Source organism: Poeciliopsis prolifica, unplaced genomic scaffold, assembly GCF_027474105.1.
Source record: "Poeciliopsis prolifica strain line A6 unplaced genomic scaffold, Auburn_PproV2 SCAFFOLD052, whole genome shotgun sequence".
In the NCBI taxonomy this organism is placed as follows: Eukaryota; Metazoa; Chordata; class Actinopteri; order Cyprinodontiformes; family Poeciliidae; genus Poeciliopsis; species Poeciliopsis prolifica.
In genome coordinates, this window is record NW_026562427.1 from 3337254 (window position 1) to 3359188 (window position 21935).

The 21935-nt window shown below is 41.5% G+C and overlaps 1 protein-coding gene across 1 annotated transcript; it reads right to left on the bottom strand.

Annotated features, from left to right (window-relative positions):
- Positions 1-106: 106 nt before the first annotated feature.
- Positions 107-20926, bottom strand: col9a2 (procollagen, type IX, alpha 2). Its single transcript, XM_055058837.1, has 32 exons — positions 20714-20926; positions 19538-19603; positions 18711-18746; positions 18545-18607; positions 17129-17182; positions 16007-16042; positions 13770-13793; positions 13583-13636; positions 12567-12620; positions 10680-10730; positions 10531-10587; positions 10400-10453; positions 7995-8048; positions 7802-7855; positions 7279-7332; positions 7138-7191; positions 6980-7033; positions 6834-6887; positions 6687-6740; positions 5344-5388; positions 5212-5265; positions 5030-5083; positions 4769-4822; positions 4596-4667; positions 4184-4219; positions 3995-4039; positions 3564-3596; positions 3338-3484; positions 3207-3261; positions 2857-3045; positions 2694-2771; positions 107-1392 (listed from the first exon to the last, which is right to left on the bottom strand). The coding sequence occupies exons 1-32, from the start codon at positions 20783-20785 to the stop codon at positions 1187-1189; spliced, it is 2067 nt and encodes a 688-aa protein (XP_054914812.1). The 5' UTR covers positions 20786-20926; the 3' UTR covers positions 107-1186.
- Positions 20927-21935: the final 1009 nt, after the last annotated feature.

Genomic DNA, 21935 nt, shown 5'->3' on the forward strand with positions numbered 1-21935 from the left:
ATATATGTGTATATATATATATATATATATATATATATATATATGTTTTTATAGGGAAGGATCTGAAAGAGAGTAAATACCTTCCCAACATTGATACAGAAGAACATTGGATTTTTATAAAACGTTTCCTCTTTATTGGTGTTTGGGAAGAATGAACATCCAGAAATAAATCCTCCCTTTTTTCTTTACAGGTGATTATTATCAAGAACAATAAATAGCTTCTTTTTAATGACATAAACCAGTAATCCTGTGGAAATCTGACAGTGGCATGGAAAGCACAATTGAACTAATAGCCAATTGTTTCGAGGAAGTGTCATCATTTCTGAGAGTTCTGCACGGTATTCCTGCACATAATAATCAACACACATTTACAAAGATTTACAGCACTGCATTGTGGGAGATGGGAGTGCCTATTGGGATATGCTGTTGCCTGGCAACAAGGGGATGAGATAAAGCTTGTCGTTAGGTTTTAAAATGAGACTTAGGTAGAAAGCGGAGGGGTGAGGGAAGGGGAAGCAATTTACATTAGTTAAATCAAGGATTTCACTCAGGCTTACAGATCAGGAGATGCATTTCATAATACAGTACTGAGTGAAAACTTGGGCTGCAATCATTTATTGGTCCTTATTGTACATTTTTAAGGTTTGACGTCTCAGTCGAAACAGAGGTAAGATGATGTTCAAGAGCACACAAGTCATCGCATCTAAAGTGATCGCGTCATTAAAGAAAAGCACCCTTCACCGTTGTACTTAATTTTTTTTTCAGCATCTCTCGGCTTGTAGACGGTGTGTCCGTAGGTAGGACACGTGGAGGTTCAGTCTGAATCTGCTCCTGTCTCACTGCCAAGGAAAGGAGTGTGGCATTTGGACGGGACTGATACAGACATCATCCAAAGAAACAAAAAAAAAAAAAAACCCTGGAGAATTCTTAAAAGATGTGGGTGGCTTGTGAGCTGCTGTTGTCATGGTGATGTGTGGGATTAAGATTGTGATATCCCAAAAAACTTCCAGTTGTAATATCTAGGAGAGATGGAGGACAGGGGGAGAAGCTAAACAGCCAGTCGCCGTCCTATCACTGCTCCCCAGCTCTCATTTCCTGATGTTGTCCAACTGAGGAGAGCAGTCTCTCTCTTTCCTCTTCACCTCTCTCCCCCCGACAGTTGATTTAGAGAGAGGGCCGGGGGTCTCTAAACATTGGGTCCTTTGATCGTCCCCGCCTCTTGTAATCTCGGCGAGGCGTACGCCGATGCCGCCAGACACATTGCCGCCTCGCAGAACCCGGGAAGACCTGGGGGCCCTGCCTTACCAGGGTGACCCGGCTCACCAGCTGCTCCTTGAGGTCCTCTCTCACCGGGCCTGCCGTCTCTAGCCACACCATCAACGCCAGGAGGACCTGTGAAGTCGGAAGGTCGTAAGAGAAACTTAAGTTGACGACCGAAACTCAAGCAGGCACATTGCTTACACCACTGAAGGAAAGGCATTCGTTTATTTAATTTACGCCTAGTTGAGCAGAACAGAACGAATTTCCTTTAGTTTGAATTAGCTTGTACTGTTGCAGTCCTTTCACATCCCCACTCAGGAGCATCTGTTAAATGGCTGGAGTTAATGACGCCTTTGAAATTCCTCTCAGGATCCTATCCTATAGCAGCAGACATAGCAGCAAGTCATTCAGTCTCTCTTGTCTTCTTTACCTCTTCTTTTTCTGTGCAGCTCTCTATTTTTTTAATAAACATTTTCAACTGGTTCATAAAAACCCTTAGTAATTGCAGTAACATTGGAGCTTTTATGTTGTGCAGAAAATAACGCAGCAACCAAGAACTTACTTTGCGAATGTATAGTAAGAAAAATTTGATGAATATTTTCTACTGAAAAATTATGAAGCTTAATTAAAACTTTTTGGAACACTTAGTAAAGCTAAGTAAGGGTTTCGCTCACAGGATCACTGTATCACAACATCTGTGCTAAAATTTGAAAGTGTGCTGCCTGAGGCTGCATGTTGCATCAATCTTGCCAATGCACACTGATGTGTTTGATCTGTCTGGAGCTCATTTTATGGCAGTGACATCATTCCGAAACTGAGTGCTTTTTGGTTGAAGGTCGCGTTGCTGATATAACCCATTTCTCTTCAGTTTGCGTGTTTTTAAAAACGGATTAAATAATGACAGATATTGTACGATACATTGTGCGATGGTGATTCAATCGGAATTGAACCCAACTCAAAGGTCAACCCGGTGTTTCTAAGTGGTTTTTCAGTTTTGTTTTGCACAGATCAATTGAAGATGACATTCCTTTTTTTGTTCCTGTCTTTTAGTTGAGAAAGGAGCAACAAAGCAGCTTATGAAAGGCAAATAATTTCTTATATCAGGTCAGGTGTTTGCTTTTATAAAGGCCAATGGAGAAACCCTACGGAGAAAACCCATTTTGACCGCTTGTGTCCGCGATCTCGTTCTTTCGGTCATGACACATAGATGAGGGTCGGAAAGTAGATCGAACAGAACTTATGATGCACATAATCCCAAGTTTGAGAAGTAATTCTCCTTCTCGTATTCCCTTGTTCCATTTGTTGGAAGTTCAGAATAGACATAATTTGGGGCTTAGTAAACCAAAATTGAAGGTTTTAAGAAATAATTTTTAAAGCAAGGTGCTTTAACAGTGCAATATTTGCATACTTCAGTCAAAAAAGGAAACTTTCACCTTGTATCCCTGGAGGTCCTGGTTGACCTGGGTGAGGTTTACCTGGATCTCCTCTCTCGCCCTTCGGCCCTCTCTTTCCTGGATGAAGACAAAGACATGACCGACTTTTGTAAAATCAACAACAAGCACCATCTCATCTCACTCCAATGCTGTGGCAACTTACCTTTTAGCCCAGTGTTTCCAATCTGCCCAGGTCCCCCAAACATACCAGGGATACCACGGGTGCCAGGAATGCCATGTGGCCCCTGGGGGCCAGGTGCCCCTGGTGGACCTGGAGGCCCGGGAGGTCCCATTACACCCGCACCACCAAGCACAGCCCTTTTGGAACTCACTGCCACAGCCTGCAGTTTTTCTGTACCATAAAACCGAATAGTCATTCCCAAGACCCTTCCTTTGACAGCCAACAACCGACCGCTTCAAAAGCTAAGAAGCATTTGTTTTTCTTCTTTTGAAGAAATGAGCTCATCTAATCCTACAGACATTAAAGGTGTATTTCCAGATATTAATGCTCACCCTGCAACATCTTTAGCACCACTTCAATAATATGCTGGTCAGATGCATCACGCCCCTGGAGGGAGCAAGAGAAGCCTCAGCATCGCGTTAGTGAAATAAAAAGACGAATGTTGTTGCAGTGAATCACTTACCACTGGTCCAGCAATGCCCGGTATGCCGGGAACTCCTCTCTCTCCGTTGAGTCCCCTTGGACCCGGCAGCCCAGGCGACCCCGGATCCCCTGGTTTCCCAGGGTCTCCAGTGGGGCCGTTGTGTCCGGGGTCCCCCCTAATTCCTTGCTGTGAAGAAAAGAGCAGTCAGGAGGAAAGATTCATGAAATGTCAGCGAGACGGTCGAACGGCGATCTCGTCCACTCACCTGTCCTTTGGGCCCAGGTTCACCAGACAAACCCTGTCACAGCAAAAGAAAGCTTTACTCAGTGAAGCCACTTTTTTTACTCCCCCCAAAAATAAAATTTTGTGGGGACTATATGATGAATATCCAGGGATATGTATATGAATGGCTTCACTGTCAAAATGGAATTTGGTAAACAACGTATAAAAATACATGCACACAAAAGGCTGTGCGAATAGCTTCGTCCATTTTTCATAAATTACCTCCTTTCTGAGTTATTATGTGTATTTTGTATGTAAACTGAAGCTTCCTTTTAGTTTGATGGTGATTTTAATGTTTTCGCTGTGCTTCAACCAGCCACTGCGTTTGAATCTTCCCTATCCACAGACTTCTTTGCAGTTCTTTGCAACAAGGAGCTCGACGCGGCTTTACCTTGCGCTTCTACCCGTCTTTACCTTTTCGCCTTTCTCGCCAGCCAATCCTTCAACACCTGGGTCGCCCTGAAAGCAACAGAGAGAACAGAGAGGAGAGAGCTAAGAGCAGAACAAAGCCGGGCATGCATGAAGGGAAATAATCTTGTGGGCACTGAGCTCTGGATTTCTGACCAGCTTGTTTTTGAAAAAGAAGCAGAACGTTCTACTCACTATGTCTCCCTTTGGACCACCTTTTCCTTGAAAGCCCTGGTAGGAAGACAGAGAGAAAGAGAGAGAGAGAGGTGGGTACATGTGAATGTGGCTACATCTAGAATATATTATTCTTCGAAACGCACAAGAACTAAATATTTATTGAGGCCTCTGACACCAGATTGGTGTCAGAGGAAAGAAAAATGTTGTCTCATCTCCGAAACAAGGAAGATGAGGATGCTTGGATTATCATTTATATCGCTTGCTTCACTCAATGATCTACAGTGAACCTCATTTGAGATCTTTTCACTAGTAAATACTGCCCCCAATGGTCAGGCCTGCAAATTACACTAGATTATTATGGACAATGTATAACCTATGTATGGACAATTTTACATTTGCATTTTTTTTCTTGCATAAATTGTTCACAAACCTGATCCCCTTTAGTCCCAGTAAGTCCCTGTGCACCTGGGATACCAATAGGCCCTCTTTCTCCTTTGCTCCCCTGTTGGAAAAGATAAATATAGTGTTTAGTGTTCACTCTGCAATCATCTTTAAAAAAATAAAAAATGCTTTAATAATGCTTTAATAGGTAATGCAACTTACGGGCTTGCCAACTGATCCTTGTGGCCCCACTGGTCCCCGCTGTCCTCTGTCACCCTGCAGAAATAAGAGTGACGTTAGCTCTGTGGCTTAATTAAATAGAAAATGGGTAGGTTTTATTTACTTACTTATTGATATCATCAACTGCATTAAGAATGGCAGTTCAATACAAACTTTACAAATCTAGTTCATATGATGCTTTAGTTTTTTTGTGTGTTTTTGTTTACTTTTCATTATTGTTGTTAGTTTTTCATCGGTTTTTACCTTGGGTCCGGGAACTCCTTCCATACCTGGCCCTCCAGGAATACCTGGTTCGCCCTAACAGAGAGACATTAAACTTGTACAATTGTTCTCAATGTTTGATCCAATCAAAGCTTTACAACACTGGAAAAATACAATAATTATGTGTGCACATATGTATAAATTTGAAATTCTATGTTCCCCACCAAAGGACCAGGAGTACCAGGCATCCCACTGTGGCCCCTTGGTCCAGGTTCCCCCTGAAAAAGCAACAAAATGCAATAAGAAATAAAACAGAAATGTTTAAAAACAAATAAAATAAAAAGGTAAAAGCATACCTTTCTTCCAGGTTCCCCTTTTCCCCCTGGTGTGCCAGGCAAACCCTGCAGACAGAATTACCACAGCTTTGAAAACACAGCAAATCCAAACTCCTTGTGCGTGCAGCTTGGAAACGCAGAGGGCAAAACCGACGGTGCAAACTTGATTGTGTTACTGCTATCTGTGAAGTGGCAAAAAATGTCTGAGCTCTACAAAGCCACCTTTGCGAGCCAGGGCCAAACGCTTGGTCTTGCTCATTTGTGTGCGTTTGTGTTTAAGTGTGTAGAAAAAGTCCAGGTTCCAGAGCTTGAGTCTGTCGCAGCCCGAGTGTCACAGAAGCGATCACACAGCAAAGTGTGCATTTCGCGCTTCATTACCTCTTAGTCAAAATAATGCAGATATGCACATATACACACATGCACACACACACACACAGAACGCACATTTGTGGCTTTCCCCACCGGCCTGATAATGATAAATGGTGTGCGGAGGCAGCAGAGAGCCATTTCAAGGTGGTTTGTGTTCGAAAACAGAGAGGGTCAAAGGGTCTCTGTTACCCTGGACGACTGCCCAGAAAACAGAGCTGGAATTCAAACCTACTGCAACATTTTTTTTTTTTTTTTTCATGATTTGGTTTTGTTGAGTCAAGATGGAGAAAAGTGTCAAGCAATTAAAGTCTGGAATACCTCACATGTCTTTTTCACATTATGTCAGTCAAAAATTTTAACAAATTTTGCCAAGTACCTGTTAGATTACATGGAGTCTGTTTGCGAACAATAATGTTCCAATCGTCCCACTGATTCTTAACCAAATTTAGATGTGGATTTTCATTGGAGCATTCATATTCCTGGATAAGGTTTTCAAATAAAGTATTAAATTGTAGTTCTGGTTGTATTTCTGAGTTGTTTCTCTGCTGTAATGTGAACCGCCACTTAAGTCTCACAATTTTTTGTTACCTACAAGACGTCTTCCTTCAGAATCACCATATTCATCTCCCCATCAGATTAACCGGCTGAGATTATTGTCAGCCGTCTTCCACCACCATGTCTCACCATGGCAAAGATGTTTCTGCTTCTCAGATCGATGCCTTTGCCTGTCAATTTGGGTAGCTGACTATATATGTGAGGTGTTGTGGATGTTCCATAACATTTTCATATTTGTAATTGAAAAAAATAAACAAAATAAACAAATTTAAAAAATCACATAATTTATGTAAGTGGATTGCACAAATTGAGATAAAAAAAAAAAGAAATATTGGAATTTGATTTTGTTCTGACAAATTGGGAAAATGTTTATGGTACATGAAGACATTGCCCAATCATAAAAAAATTAAAAAAAAATAAAAAAGCAAATAATCACTTACTGCTGTCCCCGCAGGACCAGGAGGGCCAGGCATTCCTGGTTGCCCAGGAGCCCCCTACATAAAATACAACAACAACAAAAAAAAGAAGATTAAACATGTGTCATTTTTTCCAGACTCTCATCGTCACAGCAGCAGGTGCGCGCTTACCTTGATTCCAGGAATGCCAGGTGTGCCATCTTTTCCATCGATACCCGGAAGACCCTGGGATAGCAGGCGGACGATGAATCACAGGACTTTATTTGGCACGCTCTTTGAAAACATCAGCGAACACACAAACAAGAGGCCTCACTCACATTCTCCCCCTTTTTGCCAACGCCCCCCTGTGGGCCCTGGATGCCTCGGCCGCCCTGCGGAAAACAAATGTGTCTGTCAGCGTGTGCACGGAGCCATCCGATCAAGTTTTCAGACAGAACCGTTGTTGTTTGGCAATGACTGTAGAGCTTTCACCCACTTTGTCTCCTTTTTCTCCCGAGTCTCCAAGTGGCCCCTGAGGTCCCTCCTCACCCTGCGAGAAAAAAGAAAGGGTACCTCAGAATAATCAGAACTTTATTTTGAAGTAAGTGTGTGTATGTGTGTGTGTGTGTGTTCTCACAGGAGGTCCAGGAATTCCTACAGGTCCAACAATGCCCTTGTATCCACGAGGGCCCTGCCGGAGAACAACAAAGTGCCATCAATCACCTGAGATCAGAGGGAACGTTAAGTTGCAGAAGACTATTATTTATTGTGATAAAGGGATAATTAGTGCTTAACTCACTCCACTAATGGGAACAGCGCAGAGATCCAGCCATTCTTGTTTTGGCTTTAAGCCGGGGTGCTAACTTGGCTAACTCGGCTAATGTTAACAGTAAGATGGATGGCTACAGTGGATCATTAACTACAGATGGAGTCACAGTGGACCCAGACAACCCCAACTCATTAGAGAAGGAGAGAGATTTGTGTTAGCATCATTTCCATATGTCCCCATTGCTGTTAATGGATGGTGTTTGTATAGACAGGGTCTCAGGCTGGCTGTGCCTTCTTGGTGCTTAGCACAGAATTTGAAATGCCCCGCATCCGCAGAGCAAAGAGAAAATGAGGCTCCGTCTGAATCGAAAACAACAAAACGCGGCACTCACGGCCTCTCCTTTAGGACCCATCATTCCTGGATATCCCCGAAGACCGAACGGACCCTGCAGGAAAGGACAAGTCAGTAATGTAAGGCAGAGCCGTGCCTTTGAGGATGGGGAGGACAGAGCACTACAAATGCCAGTTTCCTCTGTTAAGCTCAAACAATCATGTGCATTAACTAATTTAGAGTCTATGGCATACCGGGGGTCCTGGGATGCCCTGCTCCCCAGAGAGACCGACATCTCCCTTGGGTCCCTGTTTAAAATAAAGGGGAAAAAAAGATGAAAACAGACAAGTTGTTAATTTCCCAAACTAACAGAAGGTCAAATTGTTGTCTTGTGTGTGTACATTTCATTCATGCAAACTTAAAACCTGAGAGCAACTACTTTCAAAACCAGTTTTAGACGGTTACTTTTGATGCCTTAACCAGCCTTTGATGGTTGTATACTGTGTACTGGCTGAGTCAAGCTTGATAAAGTTCTAGCTGAAACTAATTAGCCAGCAAGAGCGAGCTAATCAAAAATTAATGGCCCAATCCAAATTTGCCCACACAGATCCCAATTTCCCTCACAAACACATGAACTTCAAGGTACATTGCTGCGAAAATGCAAAGCGGGTCGAGTTAAAGGGGGTCAGAGTTGTTCGGGTGTGAAATTTCCGGAGGGAAATCTTAACTTGAATGTTGATGCTTGCTGTTGTACACTGGAAGCCGATCAGCTGAGGTTTAACAACATTCCTAGCTTTGATTTCTGGAAATTCAAATGGAATGCATGTTTGATGGACAGGATTTGGCCATCTTCTGATTACAAAAATGTGTTTTATTGAGTTTTGTCATGGCTCTACTTACCTATCAGAGTTTCATATGTAGTGTCAACACTATGCACCTCGTCACTTTCACAGAAAGAGATTATAAGATGGAAATCAAATGTAAATACTAAGCACTGGTTTCTGAAAATATTAAAAATGACCTCTTCCTTTGAGAAATGCTCTGACATAGGTTGTGCTGACAACTACTTCGGTGTGGATGTTATTACTGAAGGTGGGCGACTCAAAGTGAGTCTCGTGTTTCAAATTTAAGTCACCCTGCTGTAGCTAGCTGTTTTATGTGCAAAACGACCATTTTGGATTTTGAGGACAGGTAGACAAGAAGTTCTTTTAATTACAGCTACAACAAATGTGGAAATTTTTAACTAAAATTCATACTTATAAGTCAAAAGAAGAAAAGAGACGTTAGTGGGTTTTTTTATTTCTTAAGTTTGAAATGGGTTTTTTTTATGCGTCTTGTTGATTGTGTTTGTTTCTAGTTTTCCTTTCTTGCATGCTGATTCTGCATTTGTGAACAATTTTCATTGGCACAATGAAATGGACTTTATAAATTAATTTGATTTGACCTTTTACAGTTTTCATCATTTGAGCAATTAATATCCGGATAATAAAACCGCTTTAGTTTCTCGGCCATCCCTTTATTCTTTACTTTCGGTTTATTTCTGGTTCTTTGTAGGAAATGTGCAAAACTGTCACATTTTGCCTCCTGTAAAGTTATCGTGAAACATGTATGTCTTTGAGTCAAAACACTGAAGCTGAACTGAGCATAAGAGAATTACTGATAAAAACTTTCACATTAATCAATATAATGCGTTTCACTTAGCACTTTTAATATTATGTTAGTCAGCATATAGTCTTTGAGGAGAGTACTTTAACTACAAGGGGAAGTATTTGTGAGAAGGACTCCCGTATCCACTTGATCACTGTGTCTGTAGAGATTTTACCTTTGAGTTTGCTGTCCCAACTTTTAGTTTTGTTATGCTTGAACATGTTATACCAGATAACACCTGTGTCTATATGAGATAGTCAACCCTTCTTAGCACAAGTATGATAATCCTCAGTCAGCTGTGTTAAAACAGCCGTCTAACGGTTTCTGAAGTGCGATACCTCCACATTGTTTTCTGCTGGCGCAGAGATAAAGATGAGTGGGCTCCTCAGCATTTTTTTTTTTCCATTCAGAAGTGATTTCGCATGCAGGAAGTAAAGCAATTCTGCTCAGCTAACATCTGAGTCTCAGCCTGAGCAGCTTGCCGGAGATGTTAACAGCTCCTGGCGGGTGTCTTTAAGATGAAGAAAAGACAGAGCAACCTTGAGTCAAGGCAGGCCCTCTGAAATCCAAGCCGGGCCTGTGCGGAGTGGTTATCGGGTGAGCCGAGTGTTTCTCGGCATCTAAGCGCAGCCAGAAGGTTCATTGTGTGGGAAGATCAGAGGCTAAGTCCTCGGACTCGGCAAGCTGCTCCCCAGGAGTCCGCGGTGTGCTCATTACCTCTGCTTAAAACGGTGAGGTGAGAGGTCTGCGTGAACCTTGACTCTCTCATCCTCCCCTTCGTGTACCTGGCTCCTGCACCGTCTCTTTCATCTGGCACGCCGCTGCATGCGGACTGCAGGTCCGAGCTCCGGCCTGACTAATCGCTGCCAGATTAGTGCAGTCATGTGCCTCGGGGGGCTTCATTAAAACTAATCCCTGCCTCCTGTGGCTCTCAGCAGTGGCTGAGTGTGCAAGACTGTAAAAAAAAAAAAAACATAAACATGTGCAGGTACTTGTGTAGTGCGCAGCTCACCGGTTTCCCTATGCTGCCGGGGTCTCCGAGAATGCCGGCGCGCCCTTTGTGTCCCTGGAGAGCAACGCTTTAGTCAGGACGGTGCTGCGGCAAAACTTTGCAACGGGAGACAACGAGACACAAAGTCTTACTTTTACACCCTGCAGTCCCTGAGGGCCTTTGGGTCCTGCTGGGCAGTTGAGAGGACACTGTTTCAAGAGATGCAAAAGAATACAGATTAACAGAAGTGAAACTGTGCCAAAGAAAAAAAAAAAAGTAAGATAGTTGTGAAAGATCTCACCTGCAGGTCTGCGCTACCCTCCTCGAGACCAATAAACTTGCCTGGAGGACCCTAGACAGGCATTTGGACACAAGTATGAGGGAAGTCTGCTGGCCTCTGTTGGCAAAGAGTTACCTCGACTCCCCTCTTCCCCCCTCCAACCCTCTTTGTGCTGACTCAGCACTCTCCCCATTATTTTCAGCGATTCCTCTCCCTATCTTTCCATCTCTCTGCTTATAGATTAAGTTAGGAAGTGAGGTATCTCTAGAGACTGATGTATTACTGCTGCAGTCAGATGAGACACCCCACTGATCTAATAGGGGTTTATTTGTCCTAAGACAGCACTAAAGTTAAACAAATACACTCCCTTGGGCAGTGAACATCATTCTAGGTGAAGACACTCCCCTCTGCATTCCCTCTCCCCACCCCCGCGCTCTCTGAGCCACTCGGAGAAACACACAGGGGAGTACATGCGCCTTCAAAAAAAGCCTAACTCTCAGAACTGTTTTGGTTGCCTCAACACTTTCTGTCTGCTGGGACCTATACAAACAGCTCACTGTGGTTTACAGCAGGTATTTTCATGCATTAAAAAAAAAATCATGGTTAAATAAAATATCAACCTCTACTTCTGCAGGAACAAACAATCATCAGTCTTAGTGGTTTGTCAAGGCCTTTCATTTTGCCCTGTAATCATTTCCAGTGACATAAGGAAGAGTCAATTAGACTGATAAAGCCATAAGCCTAATTAAGCCTAATGTAGACCCGTTAGCATGTTTACTGATCTCTGCAGTCTTGCTGAAGGAAATTGTGACGTTTAAAGATCATCCAAGCAGAACTCTGTGGTTAATTGGAAGTACTGTTGCAGAAGTTTGTGCAAAAGAAAAGGCTGTCATACCATCAAGTCCAAAATTATTCATAACCCTGGTGAAAACCAGAGTTAAAGTAATCGTTTTCTTCTTTTTACAAAGGTGTTTTGTCTGAATGGAATTCATATGAATATTTTGGACTAGGCCAGTCACAAGTTTGAGTTGAACCTGTTAGAGAGTCAGTAGAGGGGGTTAAAGATTAGGGTAATGGCAAAGGGCTCTCCAGCCTAAAAGACTTGGAATGCATTATCAAAGTATTAGTGAAAGCATGCAAAAGGGGAACAAATGGCCAGCAGTTGTAGGAACAGTTTGATTACTGTGATACCAACAACGTCTCCAGTTATTATTGAGTGTATCTATTTATGCGGTACACATAACGGGACGAGTGTTTGTACTAACTGTATCCTGTTCAGCCCTATTTAAAGCATGTAAGTACACTGACCGAATGCAGCATTGTTCTCTATGTGCTGAACTAAGGGAGCACTGCAAAGTTCCACAGAGGAACTTTAAAAAGTTCCACCAAAACAGAGAGGAATCGCAACAATCGCTGAACTCTGTTTAGGAACATTAAGGTTTTTCATGCAGCTACAGGGGAGCAAGGAAAGCGGACCAAACCCAAGCTTCATACTGGCCTTCTTCTGCTGCAATAACGTATGGGCAGAGGCTCGCTGAAATTTCACTCCCCAGAAGCAACTCCAAGCCAAATTTAAACATCACAGAAATGCAAGTATCGAGCAATCTCCTGGTTTTCTTTTTTTTTTTTTTTTTTTAGGTTTTTGAAAAATGCATTTCCTTGTAAAGTTTTGACTAAAAGGACAAAATTTGTATCATAGTTTTTACCATTTCAGCAAAATATTACTGTTTGTTTTTATGAGCATTTGTGTACCAACTTTTGTTATGCATTGAAATGTTATTTTCACCAAACTGTATGCATGCTCCGTAAAATCCCTTTATTTTAAAATGTTACTTCAGGATCAACTTTGCTGTTTTGTAGTTAGGGATCACAATTTCCCTTTACAAACAATTTTCACTTGACACTTACCGGTTTGCCTGGAGGTCCAGGGAGTCCCGGAGGACCTGGTGGTCCCAAAACACCCTAGATGAAAGAAAATAGCCACAAATAAAGTAAGCAGACAGGTAGAGCATTGAGTCCCACTGCAGCTGTGCCAGTACATGCAGTACCCCTGCCACCACAAGGTGGTGGTAAATACGAGTTCTTTATCCATTGGCTCCAAAAAGCAAATGGTTGAAAACAATTGTGTTGATAAATGGTATATTACTAATACCACTCTCCGGTGGCAGTAAGTAGAAGCTTCTCCGCGACTGTGATGTCTTGTCTTGCAATGCATTCCTTCTACCACAGGAGGCAGAATTGAGAAACACTTTCTGTTTCTCTGCAAAGATGGCAATTGATTGTTAGCATTGATGCAGCCGTGAGGTGTAGATGATGGTGGGAGCCTTCTACAGTAAGACAGGTAACTGCAATGCACTGCTGCTGCTGCTGTAAGGGCAATAAGAAGACTTACGGCTGGTAATTGGTTACAATGTGTTGCTGCTCGGAAATAATAAGAGCCTTTCATTCTATGACAGTAGCCGCTGTCACTGTGTAAGTCATTTACAGAGTCTTGGTAATGAGAAAAAGCTAGTCTGACGTCAGGCTTGGGAATGGTTGATGTTAGGTGTCAGTTTCTAAATAATATAAATGTAATACTATGCTTATGAAGAGATCTTCATAACAAATAAGTCATGCTATCTTAATGACTTATTTTAATAAGTTTTAATTGAAGGACTGACAACCTGCAGTCACGTATTAAATCCTACGTACGTCAAATAAGCTCCATCATTTATTGTAGCGAGGCTGCAGTGTTTGCGTGCTGCTTTTTTTCCAAATAAATGTCGATGGCTTCAGCCACTTCTAAATTCATCTCTGCTGTTCGTCTGCTGCAAGCTACTGTAAGACGTATTGAATATGACTGGAAGTTGCTTTGGGGTAATAATCTGTAGAAATAAGGGAACACAGCAAGGTGATGTTAAACTGAAAACTGATGGCCTGCCTACCTTTGGTCCAGGCGGTCCAATTTGACCTGGAAGGCCAATTGGCCCTGGGGCACCCTATGCAAAAAGCAATGCAGACAAATAGTGCAATGAAGAACATTAGAATATATCCATTGTACTCCCAATCTCTTAAAAGCAAAGGCATAAAAAAGTCAAAGTATTTCTGTGAAGAAGCAAGCACGCAACTTACAGCCAGACCTGCTAGGCCGACTCCCTGCATGGAACAGAAAGAGGAAGTAGGATTAATTTACTGTGACACAGAAATATCTACCAGAGCACCGATGCTTTATAAATTTAAACAATGACAAAAAAGCAATGATTTGATAACACATGTATTGTGTGCATTGAATAAGGCTAAACAGTGCTCACAAACTCAGAACACTGGCAGTTTGTTTTTCTTGGTCGTTTGCTTAGAATCAACTTTAACAGGATAATTAAGGAATCAGGTCTTCATGGAGGCAATTTAGCCCACTGGGCAGGATCTTGTGTCAGTGCAGCGTTAGACAACTGGATGCCCAGCACTGCCCTCCCCCTCCCCAAACAGGGACGCCCCATAATGCTGAACAAAGGATTAACTAATTGTGTGGCATCCAAGCATAACATTGAATACCTGCAGGGCTGCTGCAGGTTGTGAGGAAGATGGACACAGAGCACCACCTAGTGGCATCAGACTGTGCTTACATGTAATTTGTAGCTGGTTTGTTGGGGTGCATGTGTGTGTGTGAGGCTGTGTGTGAATCGTTTCTATTATAAGTTCAAGGCAGCATATGTCACATCTGGCCTCAGTGAGCTAAAAGGGGGCTGCAGCTGGTTAGGCATTCAGGCACGACAAAAAAGCCAGCTGGGATACAAATTTGTTGGATAATAAAGCATCTAAGCATTAGACAATAAAGCAGCGTCAAGATTCCCTCGGTCATAACTCATCGCTTAAGTGTCATAAAAATGTCTTACTATTTACAAAACATAAACACTGATAAGCTGTGATAAGCATTGGAAACAGCAAGTTAGCTCTGCCTGTTAAATCATCACAAACTCAAGATGTCGACTTTAGTTGACCTTTCAGACATACTGTGACCTTTGACCAAATCCTATGAAATGATACTTTGACACTCCATATCATCATGAAGATATCAAACGTCAACCTTCTTGTATGTTTCTTAAATTATTTTTGCAATTATTTTGCATCATAGTACATTATCCAGAACGCCAGTGCCATCTTTAGAGTGGCCTTCAACGGGGTTTAGGTAAGGGATTAGTGTCAATGTAGCGTTTACACAGTTATAGCTCGTAGACAAGCTGTATCACCTGTTTCATCTTTAACATTTATTCTTTCTAATTAGCTTTTTGGTATTTGCAATACCAAATATGCAATAAAGCAAAGAGGGATTAAAAAAAAAAATTAATTGAAGGACGTTTGGTGGAAACTATTTCCAACAACTACCCAAATCCCAACATATGCTTTAACGCTTACATCATGTAATCTCTGCTTGCTTTTATCTTAACTCAGCATCATTTTTGTTCGCTGCAAGTAGTACAACAACTTTATTCATTATGGCATAGATTCAGTAAGATGTGAGAAGCATTCTTCAGGGATTTATGCACAAAATACGGCTGCCAATTTATCAGCTGGACATCAGTTCAAATACGTTTTCAACCACATTCCAAAGTTCCCTTATAGGAATGAAATCTGGTGACTTTCAAAGACAGGGTAGCGCAGTCACCCCACAGGCATATTCGAGAATCCCGCTTGAGCATAAATTTGTGACACGGTGCATTAACCTGCTGAATGTAGTCATCGGTAGGCTGTTACACTGTGGTCTTAAAAGGATGGAGTTGTCCTCATCCATTCTCAAGGAAAGCTGTGGCGTTGAAATGGTTCTTTTTTGCACTCATGAACCCAAACTGAGCCTCAGTTCTCTGTGAGGAATGGTATCCAGGGTTGAGTTCTGCTGCTGTGGCCTTTTAAGGTTTAACTTGACTGTAACTATAGATTATTGAGATACTCATGCTTTTCTGTGACTTAACCAAGTCTGTTCAATCTCTCTTGGAATCAAGAAGAAGAAATTATTTTCTTTTTTTTTTTTCTGTCTGTCTTGGACCCTTATCTTTAAATCTCACACAGTAGTGGTAGTGTGTAGAAAGTCCCAATAGATCAGCAGTTTATGAAACAGACCAGGCCCTCTGGCACCAACAACATGCCATATTCAGTCACTTACATCCTAACTCGTCCTCATTCTGATGCTGAGTTAGGAAGTTCAGCAAGATTTCCTGCAGTAAATCTAGATTTTTGAATGCATTGAGCTGCTGTACTGTGACTTGCTGACTTGCTATTTGTCTTCACAACCAGCTACATAGGTGCACCTTAGTTTTATTGATCTTATTTCTAGAAGCATTAATTGGCAGTTCTTATGAAGATGTGACACTTACTGGACGTCCAGGCTCACCACTTGGTCCCGGTTGACCCTGCAAATGAGAAAAGTTCAGTCCAATTGGCTATGGAATGAGAACAGTGCACGTATTAAATGTGTGAAACTTGTAGAGCGTTTATGTACATAAATGTATTGCTTATCGAGTGTGGAACTCCATGCTGTGCGCTAAGCATTTGAAGGCAGCATATAAAGTAGCATCTAGCAAGAAACCATAGAAAACACTGACAGTCTAAGACTTGAGAAACCCCTTGCTTGCAATTATGACAGCATGTAAAAATGTATTGCAGAAGTCTACTTTCTGTAATATGACTGTCTTGAAAATAGACACTTTAAAATACTTTTCTACAAACCAAAAATTGTTTTGTTTTTTGGTATTTTCTCAAATGAGATTCCTCCCGCCCACACATTCAAACAATTTTACTGACTGGATTTTCTGTGCTGAACTTTAGCGTCCAGCATGTCGGTGAGGCCTGCAGATGCAACATGTCTTATAATCTCTCTCAGTAGAACTCGGTTGGGTCAAGATCATGCACTTGGCATGCATTATATGTATGTATGTGTGTATGTATGTATGTGTGTGTGCGTGTGTGTGTGTGTGTGTGTGTGTGTATGTATGTATGTATGTATGTATGTATGTATGTATGTATGTATGTATGTATGTATGTATGTATGTATGTATGTATGTATGTATGTATACACTGCTCAAAAAAATAAAGGGAACACTCAAATAACACATCCTAGATCTGAATTAATGAAATAAATATGAAAATAATTTCCACCTGTTGTCTATTCCATTTGCACAACAGCAAATTTACACTTTTAATTTCTAAAGAAAATAATGAAAGTTATTTTTTTTCCAAATGCTAATGCTTCATTTTGGCTTTTGTCTGCATGTATCAATGTAAGTCACTCAGCTTATTTAATTTAAGGACCTGCTATAGATGTTTGTTTTATGTTTTGAGATGCATGACTAAAAACTGTTTTTCCTACAACATACCAGGGCTGAAATTGAACAAATGCTTGAAATGAAAGGCATCTTGTTTATGTCTTCCTGGAATGGACGTTTTCCGCCCACAGCAGTGATGTATTGGTGCATAATCTAGTCAGTCGAAACACTTGCCTTTGGGCCGGGGCTACCGATTGGTCCGCGGTCACCTTTTGCTCCAATCAAACCCTGGAGATGGAAAGAAAAGCATAAAAACCAGTGAGCTATAGTTTATATAAGGTAAAGCAATGAAATACAGAAAGAGTCACCAGGCTGTAGATTGCTCACACTGTGCTTTCCAGGGGCCATAAGTGACTTTACAACCAGGTTAACCACACATTTGATTAAAGCCGACTCTGTTCTGGTAGGTATTTGGAACATAAACCTTGAGATTCCAGGGCGGATTAGTGGCTAAATCTCTGCAGAATGCCTGCATGGGTGAGCTTTTGTCAGCATGTGATCTTTTGGCAGTGAAACAAAACTTTCCTGCTGGTATAGGCTGAATCAGAGAAGATGCAATGACTGACCTAAGATACTGCGGCACAGTTTAATATCAGTTTAACTGTTTCTTTGTTTGTATGGCAAAATAACATATCCAACTGTAATAACAGCTGTATTACTTCCCAGGTATTTTTTTTTTAATATCCCCTCTGAAGTGTATCACGAACCTTGCTTTTGAGGTAGTAGGAAGTTCCAGCTGAACTTCCTACTACTTTCTGTCAAATCTCCAATATATGAATCTCCTTACATCAGGGACCAACAAAAAGTGGTGTATAATTGTGATGTGGGACAGAAATAACACCTGGTTTTACAAAAAATATCACCAACAAAAATCTGAAATTGAGCCATCCACTTTGTCAAATGCTTCACAGCAAACTAGCTTCAGAAATTTAAGCACAACCTCTGCAAAAGAGATGGAGCTCTGTCCATTTTTGAGTCTTGACTTGCATGTTTTTTTTGACACCTGCACCTTTGGCAGTAAACAAATAATAGGGCTTAATTTGCATCTGTGTACTTGCAGAATCTCCCACATCTCATCAGAGAGAATCATTTTCTATGAAAAAAGGTTGTATTTTGATGTTATTCGTTCACTTGCCTGCTGTATTGTTTACACAGCTTGTGGCAAGCTGCCTTTTTTTTTTCCTCCAAAAGCTTTCTTTTTGCCAAAGAAGCACAGAGGTCAGGTGTGTGTTGAGTGGACGGCTAATGGCTCTCTTCAAATTCTCCCACTTGAGAGAAGAGTCTCTTTGCAGCACTGTGTAGTAAACCTTTTGAGGGTTTTTGGACAGCTATCTTTACACTGAGATTTAAATCCTGCAGAAAAGTTTTTTTTGTTTGTTTTTGTTTTGTTTTTCCTATTTATATTGTTTGTAAAACATCATATCATCCCCATACAATTTTCTGCCGGCCTATTAAATTCCTACTTGTTTGTAGCTGTGGTGTACAAAAATCCATATCTCTATTGGTGAACCTCTCTTTTGACCCATATCCTTCCAGCTGTATTACCTCCCGTCCAAACAACTCCTGCCTCACAACAATCTGTTCACTCACGTCAATGCCATTCTCTCCGGGGGGTCCATCAGGGCCGGGCTCTCCAGGCTCTCCCTTTTGTCCCTGCAATGCAACAGACAGCTAGGCAGTTGATCTTTAGGTGAGTCAGATGTTACAATTACTTTGACTGAGCCTTCATAGTGATAGTGACACAGTGGGGACTCACCAGTGGGCCAGGGGAACCAGGCGGTCCTTTCTCCCCCTGTAGAAACACACACAGCTGTGTTAATTGTACTGCACAAACAAGAAGCTGTAACATTTTTCTTTCTTTTTTTTCCTGATATGTACTTGGATAATGACAAAGTGGATTTGTTTTTGTAACATAACTACATGAAATTATTCAGTGCGATCAACATGTTAAAGTGTGTGATCCACATTTTAAAAGACATACAGGAATTTGGCACTCTCCATGCTAAAAGGGTAATTTCCCATAGATATGTATAATATTGAAAAATTGAGACATCTCTGTAATAACACACTGTCAGCCACAAAGCCTTCATCCCCTCCATTATTAAGCTGTCTACATTTATTCAAATGCCAGTCAAGAGTGTTGTTCAGTACATGGGAGTCTCTAATGAAACTGAAACTGACTACTTACTACAACCTGCTGGATTTTATTTTTGCTGAGTGAAATAAAAATAAAAATAAAATCCTCGAAAAAGCTTATTTCATTTGATTTTAGAGCAAACACTTTTTATCTACACACAGCCAGACTTCTTCCTGCCCCCCACCACCACCACCACCAACGCAGCACAGCACAGCACACAACCTGCCTTCTTTAAATAACTCGCATGTATCACATTGCTGCGACACGAACTCAGCGCTCCGCTCCTGAAAAGAGCCCTCTCTGGCGCGGAACAGAGCCCCTTTTGTTGCCCGCGTGTTTTTATTTTACGGCCCCATCTGCTGGCAGAACTCTGGTACTGCACGGCGAGGAAGCGGTCACAATACCGACCTTTGTGAGGACGTGCACCGGGCAAACCGGATACTCACATCAATGCCATCGGAGCCAGGGATGCCAGGAGGACCTGGTGGACCCTGAGGGCCGGACGGGCCCCTCTGGAAGATAGGGAGAAAGGTAAACGCATGAAGGACTGATAGGTTTCAATCATATTTCTAATATGTGCTGTGTGGAGAATATTCATGCCTAAATAGACAAACAGGACCCTTTTTATTGTTTATCTCAATCAATAATGCAAGCATGTGTGAAAAACATGTGTGTGCAAACCTGTTAAAATAAAAATAATACTGGATAATAATGGATTTGCTCTTTGATTTGCAGCGCTGCATAAGTAAGCCCTTTATTATTTATATTTGTATTAGCCTGTCATAGTCATATAAATGCCTTAGAAGTTCACATGGAGAGGAAAAGCAACAGAACTAGACAACAGTGTTAAAAAATTGAAGGGATGGTGTTAAGTAAATGAGGTAAAGGTGGAGGAATCGAGGAGGAATGTTAGAGGGAGGGGTTATGAGGATGGCACTGTGTACCCTCCCCACCCCCCATCAGCTAAGGCCCTAATCTTTTCACCTCAACCAGTCTCTCGTGTCATACAAAAAATAATAATAATAATAATAATAATAATAATAATATATTTGCAAAAAATAAAAATGACAGCAATCCATGTTGAAAAAGAACGAAGAAATTCCAGGATGAAGGTACAAGACCGTCTGTAGGTGACGTGTGAATTTGCATCTGTGTGCGCTAATGTTTGTCTTTCAAAGGCTTCCATGGTTTCCTCAATGAGAAAGAAAGGAGACATTTTCTGTTTTTAGAAATATGTCTGCACTTTCCCCAAAAAGGGAGTAGGACAGGCGAAGACAAATCCTTGTCATCAAGAATCCTCCAAACGGAAGTTGTTGGCTTCAAAGAATTGAAAATCCACCCACCCTGAGGCTGATAATCCACAGAGAATAGTCCAGTGCTGCTTGTTTAAACAGCTAGAAAGAAGAAAAACTTTCACATCTTCTTTTTCTACCTCGATCATCTCTTCAAGCATCGGGTCCGCGTTGCCTTGTTCCTCAATTCCTTAATTAGATCTACCTGCTATCAAGACTCCACATGAACTCACAGCATCAAGAGATCCAAAGCCCGCTGACCCGTTTCGAGGGCCCTCATCCCCTCTACCTGTGAGTCCGGCAGGGCTCAAACCTTTCCCATCCACTCACCACTTGTGCCAGAGCCAGGCACAGGGTTTGCAGGACGACCCAGGTCTTCAGCAAGGCGGAGAGAGCAGCCATGGTCCCTCACCCCCGTCTGTCTCTCTTCCAATCGGCAAATCCTCTCTTCTCGCTCCTCTTTCTGCTCCTTCACTCCTCTGCTAATCTGGCACAGTGCAGAGACAGGGGTGGGGGGAAAAAAGTGCTTTCAGAAGGAGAGAGCTGAGAGGGGAGAGGGATGGATGGAGAGGTGGAGGAGGGTGGAGAAGGAGTGCAGGGGAGGGCAGAAAAAGAGATGGAATCCTGCCCCTTGCTGCCAGCCCCCTGTGAAGATCATTTGGACAGAAACCCATAGACCCTTATGTTATGATACATCAAAATGGGGAGTGATTTAAAAAAAAAAAATAGCACACAACCTTCATTGTGCGGAAGCTCTTGAGACTAGGAATTAAGCTCTTGAGACTGGGAAAGTGGAATTATGAGCAAAACCTTGCTGCACAAGAGTCCTTAATCACGGGCCTTTGATTAACTCTGAATACATCATTATGAGTTTATTTTTATAGGTTTTATAGGTATTTATAGGTTTATACACTTTAGCGGAGTTTATATATGCTAAAAAGTATCAGTGGATAGAAACTCCTATATTCTTAAGAATAATTCTTAAGAAATAAGAGATTTTTGAAATTTTGTTTTATGTAATTGTGGAATTCATAATGTGTACACAGACGTGCTGAATAGATCTCCTCCTGGCAGAGAAGATTTGAATCCTGCATGATGATCTCTTTTTCAAAGGTTTAACACTTTTCCACTGCTTCTTAAAAAAAAGAAAGAAAATGAAAGATGGTTTTCAGCATTTCTTTTACACACAACAAAATGTTTGACCCACATTTGTATTTCATCCTTCTTTACTATCCTTTATAGATTACGTCTTGTGTCACCAACTGCCCTCAAAATCAACCTTATTTTGTTTTGTTGAGGTTCTCAGAAGGTTCTTGCTGAATATTAGTGAAAATTAAACATCAGAATGGACAGAAAAACAAAAGAAAGACACTGCAAAAGGCTTTCATGGTCAGTTAAAAACAAAACCTGGGGACTGAACATCATTGTGTCATTTTTGCATAAAATTTCTGAAAGCACATTAAAGCTTGTGGTTGCAATGTGAGAAAAAAATAAATAAATATAATAATAATAATAATAAACAAAGAAGAAATGGCTGATCAGTGTGTATAAT

Coding starts and splice junctions, on each gene's coding strand:
- col9a2 (XM_055058837.1), bottom strand. CDS start 20,785: ATGGCTGCTCTCTCCGCCTTGCTGAAGACCTGGGTCGTCCTGCAAACC. Junction 13,794..16,006: donor GTGGTGAGCCTGGACGTCCA/GTAAGTGTCACA, acceptor TGTTCCATGCAG/GGAGTCGGCCTAGCAGGTCT. Junction 4,823..5,029: donor AAGGAGTTCCCGGACCCAAG/GTAAAAACCGAT, acceptor TTATTTCTGCAG/GGTGACAGAGGACAGCGGGG.